Source organism: Harpegnathos saltator, unplaced genomic scaffold, assembly GCF_003227715.2.
Source record: "Harpegnathos saltator strain DR-91 unplaced genomic scaffold, Hsal_v8.6 scaffold285, whole genome shotgun sequence".
Lineage (NCBI taxonomy): Eukaryota > Metazoa > Arthropoda > Insecta > Hymenoptera > Formicidae > Harpegnathos > Harpegnathos saltator.
Genome location: NW_020230078.1, coordinates 242331 through 266040, shown reverse-complemented (window position 1 = coordinate 266040; position 23710 = coordinate 242331). Strand labels below are relative to the sequence as shown.

Below are 23710 nucleotides of genomic sequence, written 5' to 3'. Positions count from 1 at the left end.
CTTTCTGCTTCTTAAGCACTCAACTACGCTTCGCAAATGGAGCTGGCCATCTTAGGATTCAGCTTTACGATTATCTTCTCGGTACGAGTGTTGCCGATTTCAGTGGAATCGGGATTTGATCTTAATGTATTCGCTCCACTCTTATTTCTTCGCGCTCCATTTCTCCCCTTATCCGCGGGATGATGGTCGCGAGGCATCGGTATCGAATCAGGCGGCATGCCAAATCGCACCCGCGGGAAGATAAAGAAAAGGAGAAAGACAATCGTATTCGGGGGAAAAAGTGGGAGAGAGAAAGAGAGCCATCGCGGGATTTCTCGTAATGTTTCTCGGCTTCTTTAATCACCTTCGCTTTAACGACGCTTTTGAGAGAGACGGGACGAGGAAAATGTTGCCACGGTAAGTGCCTCGATGATTTACTTTCCATGTTCGACATCGAAGCCATCGCGATATCGCGTAAGGTGTTTCCCCGACGAGCGTTTAATCAACGGCTATGGCGTGAACCGATAACAACTTTCACACGATCCAAAATAATACAGCGGAGTCGAATTACAGTCACCGAAGTGATATCCGGTGATCGTAAAAGCTTCAAATTCGATTATTTGCAGCTACGCGTCAATAAAAAAAAAAATGTGCATCCAACGGGACCCAACGGTACGATTAAAAATTACTTTTGTAAAATGATTCGTTACATGCAGCTGATCAAATATCGGTACACCGAACGAATACGAACCTGGTGAAACACTAAAAACGAAAAACAAAAAACAGAAAAAAATTGACAAACGCATAGCGCAGGGCAGCGTTCATGTATCAATAGCAACCCGCACAAAGGGTTGCAATCTCCCATATCCGCGGTGAAAACGGGAAACGACTTTTCGTGCAGGTTACGTAAGACAGAAATATATCGAAAAGCTAAGAGCCCTGAAAAATATACTGCGCAGTTCTGCGTTGAATAACAAATCGAGGAGAAATCGAGGAAAAGTTGACGAAAACCAAGCCGAAAGCAGCGTCGGCAGATCTCTCTCTCTCTCTCTCTCTCTCTCTCTCTCTCTCTCTCTCTCTCTCTCTCTCTCTGTCTGTCTCTCTCGCTTTTTTCCTCACAGAACTCGCAGTATTTTGATTAACGGAAGAAGACGGGAAAGCGTCGCTCACGAAAAATCGACAACCTGTCGTCGATGCCATCGTCCGTCGTCCAAGAGCGAGGACAACTCATCCGGAAAGCGTCCTGACCCAGTTGCACCGCGGTAACGAGTCTTGTCGATACACCTACCTTCTCAGTGTCGCCAATCGTTGCTCCTGCGCTGTGATGTAACCGTTTAGTGTGTCAATCAGCACGGCTTCCGTCTCTAGCAGCTCCTCCATATCCGCCAAGGCGGTGTAAAGTTCTGCCGCGGCGTCGCGTACCGTCGCCGACAGCAAAACCGTTACGACGGTTAACAGGGTCGTCTTCCTCATCTCCGACCGATGCTGCAATCAGACAGAAGTCGCGTCTTTAGAAATATCCGCGCGCACTCACTGACGTCGCACTTATTTCGCGTCGTTATAAAAGTATCATCGAGTCGATCGTGCGGGCCTAACTCGTCAATCTCGTGCTTTATTCAAGGGGGATAAACATTGGAGCGTTTGAGCTTCCACCGCTAAATGGATCTTCGACACACGCAGTCGATTACGCCGGATTTATACGGCACGGCTTCTCCGTGCCTCCTCGCTACTTCGTGCACTTGAGAATTGCGAAGAAATTATCCTCAAGTCATTATTCATACATTATTCAAATGACTTGAAGCCCATGTTGCGCGCATATATACGTGTGTGCCATGTATCGTCTCTCGTTGAAATTTCATCTCAACTACCAGTGAGAGTTCCGCCACGCAAACGCACATTGACGGGATCTCCCCCACCCCCGCGCGAGATCTCGTTTTGCCCGACAAAAGAGCGAGATACGAGCGAGAGACTCCGAGAAGCCGTACACTTTGAGTTGCGGTGCCGAAATTTTCCGAGGAGATGCGGGAGCGTTGTTCCCTGGTGAAAAGTCGCGGACGTGGATGATAATGCATCAGCGCCATGTGCGTGCGTATGTGTGCCGGTGTGGATTTATGCGCATGTGCATGGCGCTGTGTTGCGAAAAGTTGCGAGCTGGCGGAGGATTAAAGTTCGCGCTGATCGTACAACTTACACCTGTCGGATCGGCGATTTATTCCGTCGCACTACCAGCGGCACGCTGGTAAACTTTTCCACAACGTTCCCCTTTTCGAGCCACACGGTAGCGACTAACCAACCCTCCTCCTCCTCCTCCAGTGCCACACTAGCTTTTGCCTCTTGTCCCACTTTGTGGCCGCGCTCGAGAGCCGTTCTCGTGGCGAGAGTATTGAGAGCGAGGCGTGTCAATACTCGAATAACTCGATGTTGCGATATTCAGCGCTCGGTCCATAGCGCGAGGAGATTACGCGCTTAAGGGTTGCGGCAGCCCCGACCCGTTTTCAAAACGTTCGTAAGCGCTGCACGGAAGAGAGTATATATCTGCCGGAGCAATTGAGAAATAGTGCTTTATCCTATCAAAGGGAATGATAAACGAGATCGCGCGCGATCAATGTCCGCTTGATATTTTATAATCTCGAATTAATGTGCGGGATCGCGTTGCGTCAAGCTAAAAGGATTCAAGCGTGGAAAGATTACCCACGCTAATAACCTCTTTTCCTAACTCTGAACTCGAACGGAGATTTCTCCGGATACATTCAGTCGTCGAGTTTAAATCATTTCAGATATTCCCTCGCCCCTCAAGGTGCTGTATGGATGTGGATCGTTGAGTTGTCGAGTTTGTTGAAGTTGTTGCTTCGCTACGATACGCAACGCGCAAGGACCGCGAACAATTTCCGACTCTTAATGAGGCTCATAAATCGAGAACTGATTCAGCGACTTCGATGGAAGAGCTCCAGAGATTTCGGCTACCGGCGGAAATTATGTCTAAGTAGAAGCTAAATGGAAGAAAAAATCCTTTAAAACGTCCCTCCGGCTGCGAAGGTAGTGCCGCGCGCGCCGTGTTAAGCAGACGAGAAAATATACAACCTTCGCGATGCATAATAATTCTTTCTGCAAACAGCTGAGAGGAATGTGGTGGCAAAGTGACAGCAATCCTCGCTATTTTTTCCGCCTCGAGGGTTTTTTCATCCACTCCTCCTCCTCCTCCTCCTCCTCCTCCTTTCCAACGCTGCAACGCCCCTAATTACGCGTACCGTAAATTGGCTGGCCCTTCCTTTAGCCCCTTTCTCATTTCTCCGTCCCGGTAATCGAGCTTGAAGCCACCTTTGAGGTAAATTCAACGCAGCTACGTGGTCACGTGTATACGCGATAAAAGGCACGCGTTGTTACATACCAGGTGACTCAAAGACTCTTCTACCCCGCTGCAGACGTACTCTTTCTTCGCGGATTTACGTCGCGATCCTTCCTTTTCCTTTTTCGCGCTCTATTAACATCCCCGTGTTACATCCGGTGTTACGCGCGCTCCGTCCTCTTTCCCTATTCTTCGCGTTTCACTTTGCGTTTTTTGTCAGGCTCCCTCTTTGCGGTGGCAGATTAAAGTACACTTCAAACAAACTCGACCTTCATTCCGCGGCCCCTTACCTGACCTCTCCATCCTTTCTCGCCAAAAAATCCAGAATCGCGCGAAACATTATAAAGAGTGTGTAATATTGTGATCTCTAAGAATTAGCAAGTCAAACTGAAAGATCGAGCTTCGCATTGAGAAAAGTGTTCAGCCGCGAATATATATATATATATATATATATAATATACTCGTGCTCCAGTAACGATGATCACGAGAGCGCCGAAGAAGCTCTCGCAAGCTCCACTTTTCCCAGATATTATGGTCCTCATTCACTCCTATGTAAAACCACCCCCGCTAATCTAACATCTTTTATAATATGCCGGAGATAAATTGCACGGTGAGAGTAAATCGCTTTATTACAGCGTATTACACCGGCCGCTTATATCCGCCGTAAAAGATTGCGGCGGATCTTTCTGTGCGAGTCGTCACCGGAATTAACTAATCAGGTCGAACTTTTCCGTTGTGCATCGGACTGAGCGGCTGCAGGTTTATAGCATTACGAGCTTTCTCGAAGACGTTTACACGCATTACCTCGTCGCGCTCTACCAAGCGAGAAACGCGCATAAGCAACGAGCTATACGACACAACCGGTGTCGCCTTTTTTCCACCTTCGCTCTCGGTAACATTTTTCTTTTCCTTCTTTTTGCTTGCCTTTCTGTTTCATTTCACTGCGAATCCTTTTAGAACTTAAGCCCGACCTCGCGGTAACTCGTCCTACGAGAGAAAGCTTTACCCTTTCGGGAAAGCGCTTAATTAATGCTGGCCATTCGCCGAGATTAGAGCGGAACCTGTCCAAATTTTCACAGCGCTCCGGATGCATCCGGATAAAAACTACCTCTTTCTACATCCTGCCTAATCGTGTATCCTCAAACGTGAGGATCCTCGTTAATTGCTAATTAATCATCAGCTAACTCAAGTATCCTCACGCACGCCACGTTGCACACGCGAGACCATTCGCCCGTTTTCTTCGATCGGCATTTGTCCAGTTGTGCGCAAGCGTTAGCGCATATTTTTCACCCGGCAACGCGATCTGCCCGTTTCGACATTCAGCGATGAGTGCCCGCGAGCGAATAAGAGGGGTTGAGGTAAAGGAGGAGGAGGAGGAGGAGGAGGAAAGCTCATCGAATGTGACAGCAAGCAGCCTTCCGAGGCGGCTAATTTTTAGGATGAACCTTTCCGGTCAGAATGGATCTCTAAGATCGCGCGTCCGATTGACACTTACGGCGTGTATCATCTGCCGGCGAATGAGATGCCGGCAGGTTTCGGGAAAGCGAGCGTGAAACGCCGCTAATAAGAAGACCGAGATCAGCTCGCGCAAAAAAGCGGCTTTGAGAGAGCGTTGCGGCTTCAAAATGGTAATTTCACGGGCTCGCGAGCATTTCGCCCGCGGCCAATTTAATTCCGGACGGATGATCGCGTCGTCTCGCTCCTACTGTCCCTTTATTTTTCTCCGTCTTCCTTTGTCTATCCAGTCCAGTGTCAGCCGATTCCGCTCGTTCGAACTCGTTATATAGCCGGGGCGCGACCTTGCGACTTCCAACCGCTCCTCCTTTCCGAAGGGTCGCGCCTCGCTCGCGCCTCTGTCCGATCCATTCTTCGCCTCGTTTTTTTTTTCCGTCCTCGCGCGCCCCAATGGTGCTTTCTCTCCCCTCGGATTATTTCGATGGAAATTACTTCTCGTTAGTATCGATCGGCGTTATGGCGCGCGCGCGCGCGCGCGCGCAACTTTCCGATCGTCATTAACGAGGGCGATCAAGCGACGTCTTCAATCGATGCTTATCCACTACGATTCTGCAGTCGATTATTAACCCTTTGAAATCCCGCCCGTCTAGTTCGTATAGCGAGCATTTACGAGGAGTAAATCCCCGGCGATGCGCCGCCCGAAGGGTGGGTCTCTCGGTGCGAAAGAAGAGGAAATCGCTTAAATCACGCGCGAAAATATTTTATTGCCGCGAGTGCGGTTACGTGCAAAACGAGCAGGTGTACGCGCGGCGGTTTGAATTGCTCTATCGCCGAGATATCAGCCGTGAAATAAATTATGTACGAGCCGGGAACAAAGTTACGTTGCCTACGTTAATTTCTCCCGCTCCCGCTATATCCACCATTTTGTCCCAAGTTAAATTAATTTAATACCGAAGGGCTCTTATTATTCCGATCCCGTCAAGATTCTCACTTCCCCGGAATTTCGACGAGAAATTCTCGCCGACCAAGTTCATCGATTCTACGCCTCATCGAGTCTATTTCTCGCAACCGGATTGGACAATGCGTAAAAAAAAAAGACGAAAAAGAAAAAAAAAACACTTGCGGTACAGACGACTACTCGATTCTCTTATTCTATTTCGACAGTATTAACTTGCAAGGAATTTCACGGAGTGGCTATCGATGTATTCTAGGATCGTGCCTTTTGTCGCGTCCGCGAAAAGTATCTAAATTGAATATCGCTTTATTTTACCCGACAAGAAACTCGCCGGCGCGAAACTGTGACTCCATCGAGCGTTAATCGAGTCTTGGGGTTAACGCGACGGTGGGTTCGCGCCAGCAAAATAAAGCCAAAGCGAGACTTTTGCACGAGGTAGAGTTTTCGTGCAAATGTGCCTTGTACCTTCAGTCAACGCCTCAATCTACCCTTCTGTCGGGCTCGTGCGCGCGCGTACTTTCATCAATATTAAGATATTCGCGCCCCGTCGGCGTTCCCCGGCAAGCCACTTCTTGAAAACCGAGCTAATGTATCCTGTGAAATTTCATAACTCGAAGCCGTAGCACCTCAATACGTCGCGCGGTCACTTACAAGTGCCGCGCGCTCGTGAGATGAGAGAGGCAAACTTGGCACGAGGCGCATATCTCCCGGTAATTAAACTTAAACTTCTTGGAAAGCGATATTGTGTGTGTGTGTGTGTGTGTGTGTGTGTGTATGCTACCCTAGCATATTCGAGAGTATTTCGTTACCAAGTTCGGCCTAGGAGAGGTTGATTTTCTCGATAAGTAGCGGCGGATGTTGTATCAGACGTCGAACGGTTTCCGCGGGAACTTGCTATGGACGCACCGAGAGAGCTACTTCTCCCGACGATTCGCCAATTTCCCAATGTTACGTAAAACAGCTCTCGCTTTATCCGAAAACGCACGCGCGAATGCGTCGCTATTGATCCTACCGTTCGCAAGCTCCTCGCTCATCCCGCTCGTCCGTTGCAACGATCGCGCCTTTTTTCTTTCCTTTTCCGCGAGGAGTAGCGATTATAATCACGCGTGCGATCGAAAAGTTATTTTGCAAGCGCCAACACGCAACGCGCGGGTATTCATAGCCCGGGCGCTTCGCGTCCGCCGACGCTCAACGTCGACGCGCACCGCAACGGGATGCGCACCTGTGAAAATTGCATGACCGCAATCATCCGACATATCATTCCTTTTCCGCGCGCCCGGAACGCGCGCGCCGGCGGTCGTGCGAATGTAAACTGCGTGTTTACACGAGCCACGAGCTCGGCGGGAGGGGAGGGGAAGGAGGACGATGAATTATTCGCGGCCATCTCCCGTTTTCCATTGTAACCGGCCCGGCCCGGACCTGCGCTGCCAGATATTTCCGCGCAGAATTTTTTCTATCTATCGCCACCGCGAGCGGCACGAAGTTCGCTCGTTTAACGTCCGCCAGCGTTTACGTTCGCGTGAACCTTAATACGGAAAAAGGGAACCCGCGTGTGGCTCGTCCCGTATGGACGAGGCAATCGAGACGTGTTATTCAGATAAATTAACGAGAGAGGCGAAGCGACCGCGAAATAATCGCGCGTGCGGGAAGACGAGGTGAACGAGCGGGATCAAACGGGGATCACAAAATCGAGCCGGGAGATCGAGGGAGGAGAATCGCGAGAGAGCGTCCCGCGAAATTCGACGTAAAATCACGAGCAAGTAATCACGTAACTTACGTTAGCACGGTAATACAGCGTCCATGTTTATAGCACTCGACATATTCGTATAGCGGCTGAGTTTCATTACCGAAGAAGGGAAAAGATTTTTTATTTTTCGCGGCACCGTTGAAATTAGCGGGAACGAGCGGGAAAGAGCGGGTCGGGAAACGCGAGACAATCGAGACGGAGTGCGGTTTCGCGTCCTGTGTGCAAGTTCCTTCGTCTCCGTCTCGTGAGCTTTCAGCGATGGTTGCTCCGATGGGAGAGCCGGGAGGTGTGTGTGTGTGTGTGTGTGTGTGTGTGCGCGCGACCATACGGTCGGTGAAACGTGCAGATCAGTTTCCAAGCTGGTCCTCTTTCTTCCTCCCGGCCCTATCGACATCCGCGGAGCTCGCCCGACCCGCGGCGAAACGCGAAACGTCCAGGGATGGGCTTATCGAACCGCCTAGCAACATTCTCCATTTTATTTCGCGGCGGGGTTCTCGCTCTCGGATTTTTATCGTCCACTGGCCCGAACGCGTGTCGTTTCTCTCGCGTGTCTCGCATTTCTACGACGCACGTGGGAGTCTCCCACACACACACACACACACACCATACGCTTTTTTCTATCTGTCGCTTTCTCTCCTGCTCTTTCTCCCTTTCTACTTTTCTTGCACCCTCGCAGGACTCTCATTTTTAACGTTAACATACACGCGATAACGGCAAGTTCCGCCGGCGGAACGCAATGCGCAACGACCGAGGAGACGCCGACGAGAGCCGTGTAAGGCGAAAGTAGCGCGAGTTGTTTTGCAGAAACGCACGAAAATGCCTCTCCTCCGTCCCGGACTTGTAATTACGGTCGTCTGCCGCGGAAAATACGCGGGAGGCGTCAGTGATTATTTCATGAGCCTCGCCCTCGGTTTCTCGAGCGAGAGCGACAAGCTCCCGCTCGGATACTTCGAAATTGTCTCTTTTCCGCCGGCGAGACAGCGCGCGCGCGCGCTCGCGCCACGGTTTCAAATGGGAACTGAAATTGCCCCCCTGCGCCGCGCGCGCGCGCTCAATGCTGATCGCTACGACGCGAGAGTAAAGGGGCGGGACTCTAATTTTGATCCTATTTAATTTCTGCAACTTGCTCGCGCAAGCGGTGACACTTGTCGAAGTTCGCGCGCGCAAACTCGTCGACAACTGGAGTTTACAACTCGATTTACTCTGTCTCATTAAAGCCCCGTCCGTCCGTCTGTCCGTCCATCCATCCGTCCGTCCGTCCGTCCGTCCGTCCGTCCGTCCGCCGTATGGCTCTCAACGTTTTATAAGATTGCATAACGATGTTCGTTACCGGCGATTCTGCATCGACGAGGAGATGTCAATTATCTCGTTCGCGCGTGATCACGTCGCTGCTCTTGCTCTCTCTCTCTCTCTCTCTCTCTCCTTCTCCCTCTCCCCTCTCTCTCTCTCTCTCATCAGGACCAACGAGAGCGGAGCGCTCGACTCCCCGGAGGAAGAGATGTAGAAGCGATCGCTCGTCGCTGTTTCACGCAATCTTTCTCACGTCGACTTTCTTTTTGTCACGCTATTGTTGTTTCTCTCTCTTTCTCTCTCTCTCTCTCTCTTTCTTACTGTTTCTTAAATTAAAGAGGACGTGCGCTAGCGCGCGACTGAGCTAACTGCGCAAAGGCACGCTTTAACGTGCTTCCAGAAAGGTAATTGATTTGATCTGTTTTTGCGACATTTTGTTGCTCGCCATTATTTCGCCGGCTCTGTTACCGCTCTTACGTCCACTCTTTAAATTAAAGGGGATGTACACTGGGTGCGTGTTATTCTCCTTGTTTTTGCGCAGACGTTGTTTGTCGCGCGCTCTCTCTCTCTCTCCCTCTCTCTCTCTCTCTCTCTCCCCCTCCCTCTCTCTTTCTTTCTCTCCGTTGCTCTGCTCTTTTCGATTAAATCACATAAAAGAAGCTGGTCGCGCGGAACGGGAGATTTCGAAATAAGTTGTCTCTCTCCCTCGATGTTTCCTCTCCACCGCCGCCGATTATATAAACGGCGGTAAATGAAACATCGGGCGCGCATTAAGCGCGCATTACACGCGAATCGCACCGAGATGCAATATTGAAGAGATAATAATCGCGCTCGGGCTTGCGCGCGCGTTTATTCAAAGCACATTACGAAAACCGCTCTGTTGCGTAATAAGCGACACGTTAGCGTCAGCGTGTAAATCCTGCGGGAGGAGGGGGAGGGACGGGGGAGAGTACGCTGCTTAAAAATACATTACCCTCATCGGTCGCGTAAAATTGCGCGTGATCCGAAATATCGCAAGGCAAATAAATTGATTAGCAAACGCGCGCGCTGCCACGCCACGGAAATAAAACGGAGAAAAGAGGAAACGAAGGGAAAAAAGGGAAGAAACAAACAACACACCGATGCCCGCGCACTCATCTAGTCAGGATATGTAGCCGGGGCTCGCGCCGTTGTTGTATAATCCGTGAGATTTAAAGCGGCGCGTAAATCCTGCAAGGCGAGCGCAGCACGCGATCGCTGGATCGCGCGCGCGCGCGCGCGCGCGCGTACACCTCTCCGCGTTAGCTACGTGCTAGCTACGTAGCCACGCACTGCCAGCGGAATTTCGCGTAACAGACTTCCGCGCGGCGGAAATGCTCGATGCATCGGCTTCATTCCGGATTCATTCGGAAAATGAATTTTAGATTACAGCACACGAGCTGCATATCCGCGGTTGCACCTGTGCTCCCCGGGATACGCGCTTGCGCTCGAAACCGCGTCGGCTCGTAACTCGTGAGCGGCGGCGGCGATGCCGAGTCGCTGCTCATACGCGTTTAAATAAATAAGCAAATAAACGAACAAACAAAGCGCAAATCGCGCGAAAATTGCGAGAGCTCCGCGAGAGGACGCGCGAGCGCGAGCGAGATATATTATTACGTTTCAAACTACCGACCACCGGCGACGCGGCCATTGTCATCGCGTTTGCTCGCCCTCCGGCCGACCCGTCGTATCCCGCAATGGCGCGCGCGCTTTCGTTCCCCGACGACCGACGATCCTCCTCCTCCTCCTCTGGACATTCCTTCTTCGTTATCTCCGCGCGCGCGTGGCTCGGCCAACGAAATGAATTTCCCGTTAATGAGCAGGGTAACATTTGACGAGATATTTAACGTATCCTCCGTCGGGCCGGCCACGTAGCGCGTACACCACCGTGACGCATGACGCGTTTGTGTATGTGGCATGCGAGCCGCGGTGGCGGAACACGTGTTGAAGTACGACTCTCGACGACTTGTCTCTCGGATGCGGGCTGTCGCGTTTGATCTCGGGCTGAATCGCGGAAGGACTTAATTAGCCGTTTACACAGTCAAGTAATTCGAGTCGTCGACGGGGTCCGCGTCATCGAGCGGCATTATAAATAATTAACGGGGGCTCCACAGGCGAGCGCGCGAGAGAGAGAGAGAGAGAGAGACTTGCCTACTACACACCTACGTCGTCATCATCGCCGTCGTCGTCGTCGTCGTCGTCGTCGTTTATTAACGCGTGCGCGCTCCATCTCCACCCAACGGTTTATTATGTCCTTCCTTTGTACCGTTATGCTTCCCCGCCGCCCATTTGTCTCCACGCTCTCGTATTATGCGTGCCGCGTAATGTAGTGCACCTCGCGCGGATACTAAGCTCTCTCTATATTATACGTTTATCACACGAATAAACCGGCGTCGCGGCCTTGACTCAACCATGCGAAATTTTTAATATATAATATACAGAAAAGAAAAGACAGCGGGAGCGTCGAGCGGTCAGGTGAGGGCGGGCGTTTCTTTCTTTCATCTCCCGCCGACGAGACGATTAATTAACATCCACTCTTGTCGCCGCGCTCCTCGCGCGTTTTTACAATCAGCGCATTCAGCGAGACGTGTGTACACACGCGCGCGCGCGCGCGTGTGCGTGTAAATTCAATTTACGAAATGCTTATATTTCACGACCCCCGAGCCTCGGCAACGCCGGCAGCGACGTTGATAGTGAGGGAATTATGCGTTTTCTGGTGCTTTATTACGGCCGCATCGTCCCGTGACGCTACGCGCGAGACATTTTTTCCTCCGCGGCGCGTCCGACGTTGAGGCGACGTAGTAAAGCGCGCGCGTTGATATTCAAACGAGCTGGAATATGTTAAATTATCGGCGACGATAACACGGGGCGCTAATTAAGCTATTACATAATCCCCTCGCCCCTCTCGCCCGCGCTCGTCCGTCTTTGCCGCGCTTCTTTTTATATCGCGCACAACGCGATTATTTGTATTGACGTCCTTTCAAAGGCGACATCCTCAAAGGGGCAGCGGGTCTAACACGACGTTCTAATTAGCGGCTCACTGCTATTAATTACAAGCGGAGAAAAAGGCCGACGTGCGCGCGCGCGCGCGACTTTTCCCGCGGTCGCGCGCGACGAACCGCGTCGCGGTCTGTGACAGCAAAACTTATTCGGAGACGTCACGCAACTGTGACATCGCGCCATTGCGGATCGCCGCAGCGTTATACGCGCGTTGTCCTCGATGCTGAAATTGCAGCGGCCACCCGTCATCGTCATCGGCCTGAATGTTGACGAGCGCCGGCGTGAAAATCGGAAGCGCGCCCTGGGAAATGCTAATCTCGCGATTTGTGTAGCGCGGTGGGATCGCCGATGCGCGACACGCGCCATAATTATCGTCATCTCCGCGAGCGCACCGCGCGGAATCGCCACCGGAAGGTCGCGATATGTGTCACTCCGGCGAACGTCTATGCGCGCCTCCTCTGGTCAGAAACAATCCGATGTGCTCGCGCGCACCGGCTGCATAATTCAGAGGATCCTTGCAGTATTAAACTTCTGCCGAGTGCGAGCGCGAGAGAAATCGGACACAACGAGCTTTCGCACGTTGTTACGACGACCAGCGCTTTTCATTCAATCGCGAGTCTTACGCGACACGGTCGCGCACAGCTCCCTCCCTCATCGCCGTTTGTAAAATTAACGTAGAAAATGTGACAATAATAAGAAAAAATAAATAGATAAGAATAAGTAACAAATATTTAATTAATTTAAAATTTCCCTTGCTGTACTTTTATATTTATATTGTTAATTTCATACGTTTCGAATTTTTCTCACGACGTGTCACGCAAATCGATATTGTATCTCAGCTTTGTACGTTAAATTGCTCTGGTATCCGTGAATAAATAATAAATTAAAAAATAAGTGATATGACAATTAGAGTGCACGGTATTATTCGTCGGTCGACCTCGAGTGGAGTGGTACCGACAAATTATCTTGTATCCGCGGGAGAAAAAGAAAAAGAAATACGCGCAGAATAAATCATGGGAAGCCTCCGCGGTAAACATGCGAGACATTTCGTTGAAAATTAGATCGTGCGGCAGAATAGAATAGCGGAGAGCGAAAGAAAGCATCGGGCATCGATAGGAAGTGACGTCGGTTGCCAAGGGAAGTTGTTTACCCGCGAGTTCGCCGCGCGTGAAAGCTGAGCTACCCTCCACGCGGTGGAAGATTATTTTTGGATACTCTCTTATCGTGACTTCGTAAGCCGCCGCGGCTTCGGTTAAGCAGGAACGCGCCGCGATCTCGAAGTTATCTCTTCTCAGAGCGCAGCCGTGCGCGCTCGGAGCCTTCTTAGCCCTAAGAAATTCCGACGCACTTTGGAATGCTTCCGAGACGCGGCTTATTAAATTTCCGGACCACTCTTACATGCGCGCGCACCCCGGCCGCTTATCATTCACCGTTCGACATACATAGTCTTTCCTTTTCTGAGTTCTGGCACGGAACGTAGCTCGTGAGAGTACCCTGTAGAGACCGACCGCCAAGAATCCGATTAATCCGGAGAACAGAGCGCGACGTATCGAGCACGCTCGATACAGGGACGCGGATTTGCGGGAGAAATACATTTAGCGACTTGTTTTAACCGCCGCGACGAAAAATCTATCGCGAGTTTTGCCAGGGGAACGTTTCTGTATTTGCTTCTCTCTCTCTCTCTCTCTCTCTCTCTCTCTCTCTCTGTCTCTCTGTCTCTCTCTCTCTCTCTCTCTCTCTCTTTGGTCTCTTTCCCTCATTCGATTTCTTTCTCTCCCGCCAATTCCACGGCATGCTGTACGCGATTGCACGACGCGAGTCGCGCACCCTCGAGAGAGCCGGTCCGTGTGAATATTTCCACGAGAGCGTCACACCGGGCGTTAATGTCGAGCAGCGAAGAAGTCGACTAAAAATCGACGAGAGGGAACGACAGAAGAAATGAGAAAGGCACAAACAGCCGAGAGCGGAAGGAAAATATTGAAGGCGAAATGAGGGAAAATATGAAGCGGCCCTGACACGAAAAGCTTTGAGCGCGCTCGCGGGGAACACGCCGCCGTGCATACTTTCCGCGTATACACGCTCCCCCGTAATCGCCTCCGTGAGGAAGCGTTCGTTTCCGGTTTACGAGCCACCTCGCCCGCCTTCTCTCTTATTTCCACAAGTTTTTCGCGCCTTTATCTGTCGCTCGCCCGACACAGCGAACGAGGGAGGATGATAAAAGCGTTCGGCGACGTGGAAACGCATCGGGGAGAAGAAGGGGAGGAAGGGAGTGGCGGCAAGACGAGCGAGCGAAAAAGCGCGAGAATTATTGTCGGTCGTGCATGTTACCGTCGGACTGCCTCAAAGGCGGTCTGGACAAACAGAAGATTAACACCGCGAGCAATCACGTTGCGATAACTGCTTTCGTCCTGTCGTTGGCGTATTTCACGGGGACGACTAGAAAAATTTGAAGTTTTTCTAGTCCACGTTCCTCTGTTATGCAAATCCGTCTTGTCGAGTCGTTTCTCTCCCTCTCTCTGTTTTTTTTCCTATGAAAGGGGAGGAAGAAGAGACGTGAAAGCCAGAGATTGAGTCTGGCAGCCCTTTCTGCAATAATGAGATATACAAAGTGTTCCACCAGACTTCCTGATTTTAATTTTAATGGCAATTCCTTTGACGAATTAAAGCATGCGTCGTGTATAACGCCGAGATTCAAAAGTCAAATTGGGACGGAAATGACTTTCTCTCCAACTGTAATAACGAGTTGAATTAAAAAGGAGAGGAGTCGTAAAATTCAAGCAACTTATTAAAATCCCCAGATTTTCCCCGTGAAAGCAAGATTGTCGGAATTTTTCTGGTTTTCCAGAGGTGCGAGCAATCTAATGGAACTCGCATCAAAGAAAACGAGCAAAGCTTTGAAATTCGAAACGATTTCGCGTACTAATAAACATGTCTCGCGTTCACTCTAATATTCACGGTGGGATGACTCCGGAAAAATATGCAAATCGTTTTTTAACACTGAGCACAAATACACTCCATTTGCGCGACCATATTTTATTTATCGCGCGAAAATGTTTTAGCCGCGTCGTGAAAAATCGATTTACGCGTACGTTTAATGAAATTATAATCGTCGACGCGCGCAACTAAATTATTTATTCTGTCCGGTACAACACGTGGTAGTCTCGCGCTCCTACCGGAATAGAGAGAATAAACGGTCTCGTGGATATCGGTGTTAAATGGTCTTCGCGAATTTATGCCCCCTAAGAGCACAAATAAATATATACATATCGTCCAACAATGTCGCTCTCCCGAAAAAAGAGATCGCCGACTTTTGACCGTTTCCGCCTCGAGAAACCTCGATACAAAGGCGCGCTCGCAATCTCGCAATCTCGCGTCGAGAACGACCCTGCCACCAATTTGCTTTCTGCTAAATCTGTCGATTTCCAAAATCTGGAACGGAAACTGGAATCTAATTTCTCTCTCCACGGGAGAAATCTCGAAGCGTCGTTCGGGCGAAGGGCGTTGAATAACGCGGCGGATTATTTCGACCAAACGCCAAAGACTGCCTCGTCGCCGTCGAGCGAGGAATATTTCGACGCTGTCGCGTCGAATCTCATCAAAAGTCACAAACACGCCGCGCGGCCACCCTCCGTCGCTCAGCGACGGCGATTTCCGCGCGCGCGGCGCGGAGAATCTTTTATTCCCCGCCGCGTCGCACCTCTTCCACTTAATTCTCGCGCGCCATTTAAAACTCGGCCATGATTTCTGCCGGTCTTTAAAGCGACATTACCATCGCCAGCGCGCCGGGGAAGTGAGAATTTGGCATAATGTATCGCCCGGCCACCGGCGAAATGTATTATTCATCGCTATGACTGCTTATGTCCTTCCTCCTTACCCCCTCTGCGCTATCCCGCCGCGCCTTTTTCCCTCTCCCCTCTGCCCCCGTGCATTCAAATGCACCGCTAACTCCGACTCGCGCTCTCTCGCATTCCGCTACTATTCATGCGTCTTTCGTCTTCCCGCCCGCGCCGCGCCCCCGTTGCCTTTATCCCGCCTGCCTTTATCCCGCTGCTTTTTTCTTCATGTTCGTGTCACTTTCGAGCGCGCGGCTCTTTCGTCTCCGACGATCGACAGGAAAACCCGGCGGACGATCGACAAAGGGGAGCACGAGAGCCGCACGTTCCGCGCTCGCCGCGGAATGTTCCAAGGAAAAATTCGCGAACGCGTCCGTAAAGGAGATCAACGCGAGGGACCCGCACGGCGCTCTCGCACGCTCTCGCGCATACGTTTCATCGTAAATTTCATCGAGCGTGCTCCAAGTCACGGACATTGCATTGCCCGAGAGACGTCGACTATAATTTAAGAATATTACGAGACCACGCCGCGCGCGCGCGCGCCGTAGCTCCATTCACGTCGCTCACCATCGACGTCGCGACGTCTGCTGCCTCGTGACAGACAGAGAGTCCCGCTGGTCGTTTCCGTCTCCATCCCACAGTCTACTGTACATACCGTACTCTCTTACCTCTCCCCCCTTCACCCCACCGCTCTTCTTCTATCCGGCATTGACACACGGCGCAAATGCATTCTTGAAAAGCCCGCAGCTGTTCGGTGACGATGCGACGTGTGACGAATTCGCGTGGAAGCCTCGGCATGCGTCTGCTTTTTCGGTCCCGGCACCGAGCGGCATCCCTCTTTTCTCCCCCTCGAGCTCGAGCCCGGCGGCGGAGAAAAGCCCGGGGCGGAAGAAAAGCCGAGGAAAATATCGTGGGAGACTCGCGCGCGCGCAACTTGCGGTGCGCGCAGTGATTCCGACGCGCGTACGTGGCGGGAATTCGGCGTTTTTCCGCTCAGACCGCGCGGGGCTGCTTATTACCCTCCTCTTCCTCCTTCTTCCGCTCCCCCTCTACCGCTCCACGCAGAAGCAGGCCGCGTTTTCTTCCCGCGACTTCCGCGATACTCGGCTACAAGAAGCTGGCGTTCTCTTTTTGCGACGCGCGAAACGGCGTGATAGCGAGCGCCAGGACGGACGTCTCGCAGCAACGACGCCTTCGTCCGGTGGTGGCGACGCTTGTGTGATTCCTGCCTCAACTTCAACCCCCCCCCTCCCCCACCCATCCTCGCCGTTCGGAGACGGGGATTTAGAATTTATTGCACTTTTTTACGTTATATTGTGTACACTGTATTGTATTTCATCGTATTTATACGTTATATTGTATACAGTCTGTTCAACAAGAAAGCGTTGGTGATAATCTGAAAAGAACAAAGGGATAAAGTCAAGTGATTTTTTTAAACGGAAATAGAAGGTTTTTAGTAACGCGCAATTATCTAATATTTGATCCAGTCGTTTCCATTATCAATTATTGCTTGGCACCGTTGTTGCATATTTTTGACCAGATTTTCGGCGTATTCTGGTAAAGAACGCTATATTGTTTTTATTTTTATGCACAGTTGCTCAAAAGTGAAGACAAAGCTTTTCTTTAAGTTTCATCTTAAGGTATGACCACACATTTTCGATGGGATTTGCGTTTGGAGAGAATACCGGCCAATCCATCATAGTTACGCCATCTTCGAGCTTTTCTGACAGCAGTGGTTTTTTTCACGGTGGACCGAAATGTGGTGATGCCACATCATTTTCATGCAGGCGGCTTCTGATGGTGTACTCGTATTAAGCGAAATATGTTGACCTTCTCGGCGGGGTTTTACTTGAGCCTAACGCAGGGTAAGACTGGGATTCGTCTGAAAAAAAACACAAGATCGCTTTGTTCTTCTTCGGAGTCGTTGTATGAGACAGCCCCCTTTCTGGCAGGTCGTCCCCATTTCCAGCGGTTTTGAATATACGTATTTACTCACTTCCTTACGAAAGCCTCAGGACTTTTTAATTGCTCCAGCAGTTGTCGCGATTGTTAATTTTGCTCCTTTAGAATGGTTAATAAGAAAAACCGTCTCCTAACGCTTCAAATATTTTACACTTGTTTTTAAAAATAATATTTACTTTTAATGACTACTCAATGCAACTTTTTGACGTAGACTGCGCAAAAGAAGTTAGATTCAAGATTCAAACGGTATAAGATAGATGACGCTACTTTTATGATTTTCTACAAAAATATCACCTACACTTTCTTATCGAACAGTCTGTATGTAGTATCGTATCGTACTTATGTGTTGTATTGTACATTGTGTTATATATCGAGTATCGCGCGCGGTAACTTGTTAAAGGTACATAGCACACGCAGCTACCTGCAGCTCGATAGCCGTCCGGAAAGAATTAGAAAAATGATAAAGATAAATGACGTGTCACACACGCGCGCGCCCCTCTCTACCATGATACGTTATCCCCCGACCGATATGCTGGCCGTTCTCGGCGAGTAAGAAATAATACTTGTCAAATAATGAAATTACTCGGACGTATTTCATCGAACGTACGACAGCGTCGGAAACGAGGAAATTCCTCGGCCAGAATCCCGGCGGCTTTCACGCGCGCGCGCGCGCGCGCGTAAAGGATCTTTTCTTCCGTCATGACGTGTAACCACCTCGGCTCGATAGGTCGGAGCCTGTAAAATGCGTCGCACTCACGCTTTCGTCATCACCGGCTGACGTATCCCCCGTAGAAATCGTAATCTAAGTTCCTCGCAGTGCTCGCTAAGTTTCTCAAACGCGTTTCGAGAGTTGCCGCGACGCTCGAGCGTTTTACGTTTCCGCGCAATACGTCGGATTGATATCAAGAGGCGTTCGCGACGCGAGCCCCCGCTTTGTCGAACTGATTTCCTACAACTTCGCTTTATCGCAACTTTATTTCAAGTTCCCTCTCGCCGGCCCTTGCCGGCACAAAGCGTCGTAATACTTACCGCGCGCCAAACAAGCAACAGCGCGTAGTCGGGACTCGAGTTGCATTATATATTCGCCGGACGAACCATAATTCACAAAGTTTCCCAGCAGCTTTTTTTCTCACCAATGTAAGGTATGAAGTTGCGCAATACCATAACACATTGACCAGAAGCATCCGCGCCGCTGGATTTCCTCTCTTTCTCTCCGTCTCCCGTTCTCGCGCGCGGGTAACTTTGGCACGCGAAGGGAATAGTCGCGCAGCCCGCGCCGAGATAAAAAGTTCGGGCCAGTCATTGTCAGGGAATAAAATTAACCCCTCTCGCCTACGCCGCTTTCTCTCTCTCTCTCTCTCTCTCTCTCGCGCGCGCGCTTCACTTTGTTTGTGGATTTTAATGTCCGTTAACGTGGATATATTGCGGCACGGAGCCCGGCGCAATAACTCAAAGAAGAACGGCGGAGAAGGGCGCGCGGAGGAGAGGGGGAGAAAGAGGGAGAGGAAAAAGCGAGAGCTCCTACCAAGATAATGAAAAATATACAGTCCGCGCTTTTATCCGCCGCATAAATGCAAGCACGGGCCGGGCGGCTCGCGCGAATCGCCGACGTGCAGTTCGTGCTTTATCCGAGGAACAGCGCACAGCCGCGCCGACGTCCGCCCCCGCGTATTTGCGCCATAATTCGCACGGTTTGTCGGTGGATTCTAATTTACCGGATTTCCAAGCGTGTGTCGAATAAGCGCGCGACCGGTATAATCGCCGCCGCCACCGTCACCGCCGCCGTCCGCAAAGCGGGGTATCAATTTGCAAAAAAGGGTCTCGCGCGCGCAGGACGCGCTATTTTGTGGATCGCCCGGCTTTTACATTCGCCCGGCGTAATAAAAGTAATTATTTCATTCGCGAGAATTTGCATACCGCTGCTCGCTCCGAGCTCGCCCCCAGTCGGCGGCGAGATATCGAACACGCGCGAAACTCCGCCATCCATGATGGAAAAACGATCGCCATTCATGATGGATTTTTTTAATAATCGATTTGTCACTGCGATAAAATGCGCGTGCGAGCGCGATTCTCGGCAAACGCGCGATCTCGGTCAGCGTTTTACGTCGCATCGAGCGGAGCAGTTTCGTCGTACAGACGTACTTGATATAGAAAGAGAGAGAGAGAGAGAGAGAGGGAGGGGAGGGGGGAGGGAGAGAGAGAGAGAGAGAGAGAGAGAGAGAGAGAGAGAGAGAGAGAAAAGTATATCGAGGAATTCGTGAAATTTATGTAAACTAAAAGCGAACTCCGATTTTTCTAAGCGCAGCTTTATTCGTCGTCATGTCGACGCGGGTGCCCGATTGTATGTAGACGGAAAAATTTATCGTTTTGTGACGATCGTAAAGCGAAAGTCTCGTGTCGACACGCTGGAACTGACACAAAACCGATATATACGGCTCGATCCGGGAGCGGCATTCCGCGTCTGTTGCGTTCGCGGGAACAGCCGGCTCGTGCCGGCTATTATCCGCACGCGTGCGGGATAGTTTTATTCGTGATAATAATTATTGCTAATTCGAAGGATACGAAGGAGTTTCTCGCGAATAATGTCACATTATTACGACTCAGCCGGTCGCACGAATTGTCTCGCGCACAAGCATAGAATTAAATTTACGCAAGCGGCAGGCAGACAAGCCTGGAGATTAAAGCTTTTGTGAGGATGGCATCAACAAACAACGCGTCCTAAAAGCGGCAAAGAGAATACGCGAAAAAGCTACTCTCGTTACGACGAAAAAAACAGAAGGAAAACAAGGAAGTCGGTGTGTGTGCGTGTGTGTGTGTGTGTGTGTGTGCGTGCGTGCGCGCTTGTGTAATATTCGAGACATTTTGGTTGTACGTCAACGGCATGTAAGATTAAACTTTAAGATTAAACGAAACATCCCTAGTCTATGTAGTGGTAAAAAATACATAAAAATATATATTAAACATAAAAGATGCATATTTCGTTCGTTAGACATATTTTAATATTACCGCTTCGTTAATTGAATGTTATGTTGCAGCGTTATGTTACGGCGATAATTAAGAGATTCGCCCGCGCGGCTGAATCATTACCCGAGTTATTTTCTTTGACAGGATAATTGCGCGATTATGTGATTTGTGAGTGACGCTAAAGCAATCACAAGCACGGTTAATCGCGCAATAAATATAGACTAAACACGTGTGTACAAGTATTAACCTTTGGCGAATGAAGCTGTGTCGTAAAGTCAAACATTTCTCTTCTCTCTCTTTCTCTCTCTCTCGGTGATGAACCGGGCAGAAGAATCGGGGCGAAAATGAATTGAATGATCCGCACGTGAAATATTAGCCCGTTGCGACTCCGGCTACACGTTCACCGTATGACAAGGGTTAAGTATCGGACCCGGCCAGACCTGGTCGAAGGGGGATCAATATCGTCGTCTTAACGAGCGGCCGGAAACTCGCAATTTGCTCCGGAAAGGTACGACGATATTTTCACGTGGACAAATAAACGATTTGTTTCAGGCGGTGCCGTGGAGAAGTATATTTCCGTTACTCCCTCGCGGCAGAAATCTTTTTGTTCGTAAATCCGCTTCTATCATCCCGACATAGCTGCAGGTCAGATTATAAACATTACTCCACGGTAAGAGAAAGGAAGGGGGAGGGGGAGAGGCGAGAGAGAAGAGCAAGAGAGAAAAAGCGGCGAGAAGTAGACGATAAGACTTTAAGAGAGATGAATGGCATTAAGAAAAATCTTTAAATGCCTGATAATCTTCTCACCAGCGAACTGCAAAAATATCTTTTTCATAATCTAAATACAACCGCGGACGCTGATTAAAAATAATTGAATCTTTATGCGATTGCAGTTTCATTCGCGTCATTGTAATCGGCATTAAAGAGGAAAAAAGACGTTATTAAACCATAAAGATATCACAGAGAGAGAGAGAGAGAGAGAGAGAGAGAGAGAGAGAGAGAGAGAGAGAGAGAGAATGACCAACTGCTGCGCGATAAAAATATGCTTGTGTAATTTTGTAGGCTCGACAAAAATTGATGAAAATTGAACACTGATCGATTGTGACTCACACCCGATCATACGAGAGAAGATTTTTCATCGCGCCGACGGGGAAAAGTTCGCCGTTCGTTGGCGGGAAACGAAATGAGTCGCATTTCCTTTCATCCTGATGTCTGAAAATGAAGTTTGTGTAAACAGGAGGAGGATTGAGAGACGTGGCCGCGCTGGGATCAAGCCGCGCTGGGATAAGCAGGAAAATTCGTCTCGTCAGGCAGGCGGCCGACGGTGGCCGTTAATTCATTGTTCAAGCCGCGGTAAGTGTCATCAAAATGTTCTCTCACTACACACAGCTCAGCTGCGCACACATGCACGCCGTGTTACAACAGTGAGAAACTTTCGAGGCCGTTGACACCAGGACAGGCTTCCGGTTCAATCGGCGATACTAATGACAGCGCGTAGTCGAAGAAGACGCGCGCGCCACTCGACGCGTGTTTTGTCAATCAACTCCGGTGATTCTATTTACTCGCCGCCGCGCGCGAAGTCTTTCGGTCAACAGACGTGTTTGTATGTAAATTGAGTTGTATTCGCAGTCATGCGTGTTCGGCTCGATTCACTCGATTCAACGTTGTCACGAAAGTGGCGGGGGTGCCACGAGAAAGAGAGAGAGAGAGAGAGAGAGAGAGAGAGAGAGAGAGAGAGAGAGAGAGAGAGAGAGAGAGAAGCGACGGTAACGCGCGCGCGATAACCGAGCGCGGAATCATTCGCCGCTTCATGTACACGTCTCTCCTTCCCTTTCTCTCTCTCTCTCTCTCTCTCTCTCTCTCTCTCTCTCTCTCTCTCTCTCTGGTCGAGGTGAAAAAGTTACACGAACGCTGAGATTAGTATCTCCCACTTGCTCGTGTATCGACCCGCGAAATTGCAAGTACCTTCCTCCTCCACCTCGCGGCGTACGTACGCTTCGTTTCCCTCTACTTCGCGCCGCTATACTTCTTGTCCCCTTTCTCTCCCGTTTCCTCCTTTCGTAATTCTTTTTCCCGCCGGCCGTCCGAACGAGGATACATCGGTTCTCCAGGAGTATAGGAATTCAAGAGTGCGTGAAAATTCGAGTGTGTGGTTTATTAACGAGCGGCGGTGGCGCGGATGGGAGCTTTGAGCTTCCAGCTTTCGCTTGAAAATGTTTCACTTCCGAAAGAGGGGGGGGGGGAGGGGCGAGGGAAAACGCGGAAATAATAATTTTCGCCCGAGTTGCACCTTCCCGAGCAATCTTTCGAAGGATAACGTGCGCAAACAATCGAAAGAGTGCCTCCCTGCACACTACATGGCGCGTTTCCAAGCATATATATAAACTGACAAGTCACGAACACTCCAATTTTCCTTTCAACGATCAAATCTCCGACGAATTTGGCGGGTTACGCGGCTCGCGGATAACAGTGACAGACTCGTCTCGTCGTCGAGCATCTCGCGTTCCTACTTCCAGCCACGCACTCGTATCTTCTTTTGCATCGCCGCGTTTCGACGTTCGTCTCTTACCCGGCGATAAGATAAACAACGAACGCCGTCACGTAGAACTCCGTCACGCCGGTGACAATCGTGCGGCGCGTGTTTCCGCGTATGTACGCTCGCTACATCCTTAATCCCTCTCTCCGCCGCGCCGCGCCGCGCCGGTGTATTCCCGTTCCGTTTCTTGCCGCCGTGTCAGCCGCCAGTCAGTCCTTAGGATTCCAATCTTGTGGAAACCGTACCAAAGGCAACCGTACTGAGAGCAGGCAGGCAGGCAGGCAGGCAGGCGGGGGGGGGGGGGAATGCACGGACGGACGAGCAGGCGTCGCGACGTCACACGTCACAGGCAGAAAACCGAGAAGACGAGAAATTTCGGCGTAAACTCCCGGGGTTACGCGAGCCGGCTCGATCTCTCTCGCGATTATGTTAATCGAATTAAGGACGAGCGGAGAGAGACAGAGACAGAGGACGACAGGAGCACGCGCGCTTCTCGGGAGACAGAGAGACCGAAACCATCCCTGATGAGAACTCTCATTCGATTTGCGGCCACGTCGCCTTGCGCGCGTCTCAACTTCCTAATTGTTACCGTCTCGCGACGAAACTTTTATATCGCCGCAGCGCC

The 23710-nt window shown here is 50.5% G+C and overlaps 1 protein-coding gene across 3 annotated transcripts in view; it reads right to left on the bottom strand.

The window, feature by feature from the left end:
* PH4alphaEFB (prolyl 4-hydroxylase subunit alpha-1) overlaps nt 1–23710 on the bottom strand; it is an 88326-nt gene that overhangs the window by 17698 nt on the left and 46918 nt on the right. For all 3 annotated transcript variants that reach the window (XM_019845681.2, XM_019845683.2, XM_025299567.1), the window contains exon 3: nt 1268–1464. In XM_019845681.2, the coding sequence (XP_019701240.1) occupies nt 1268–1452 (185 nt within the window). In that variant the 5' untranslated portion in view covers nt 1453–1464. The remainder of the gene's footprint in view (nt 1–1267; nt 1465–23710) is intronic.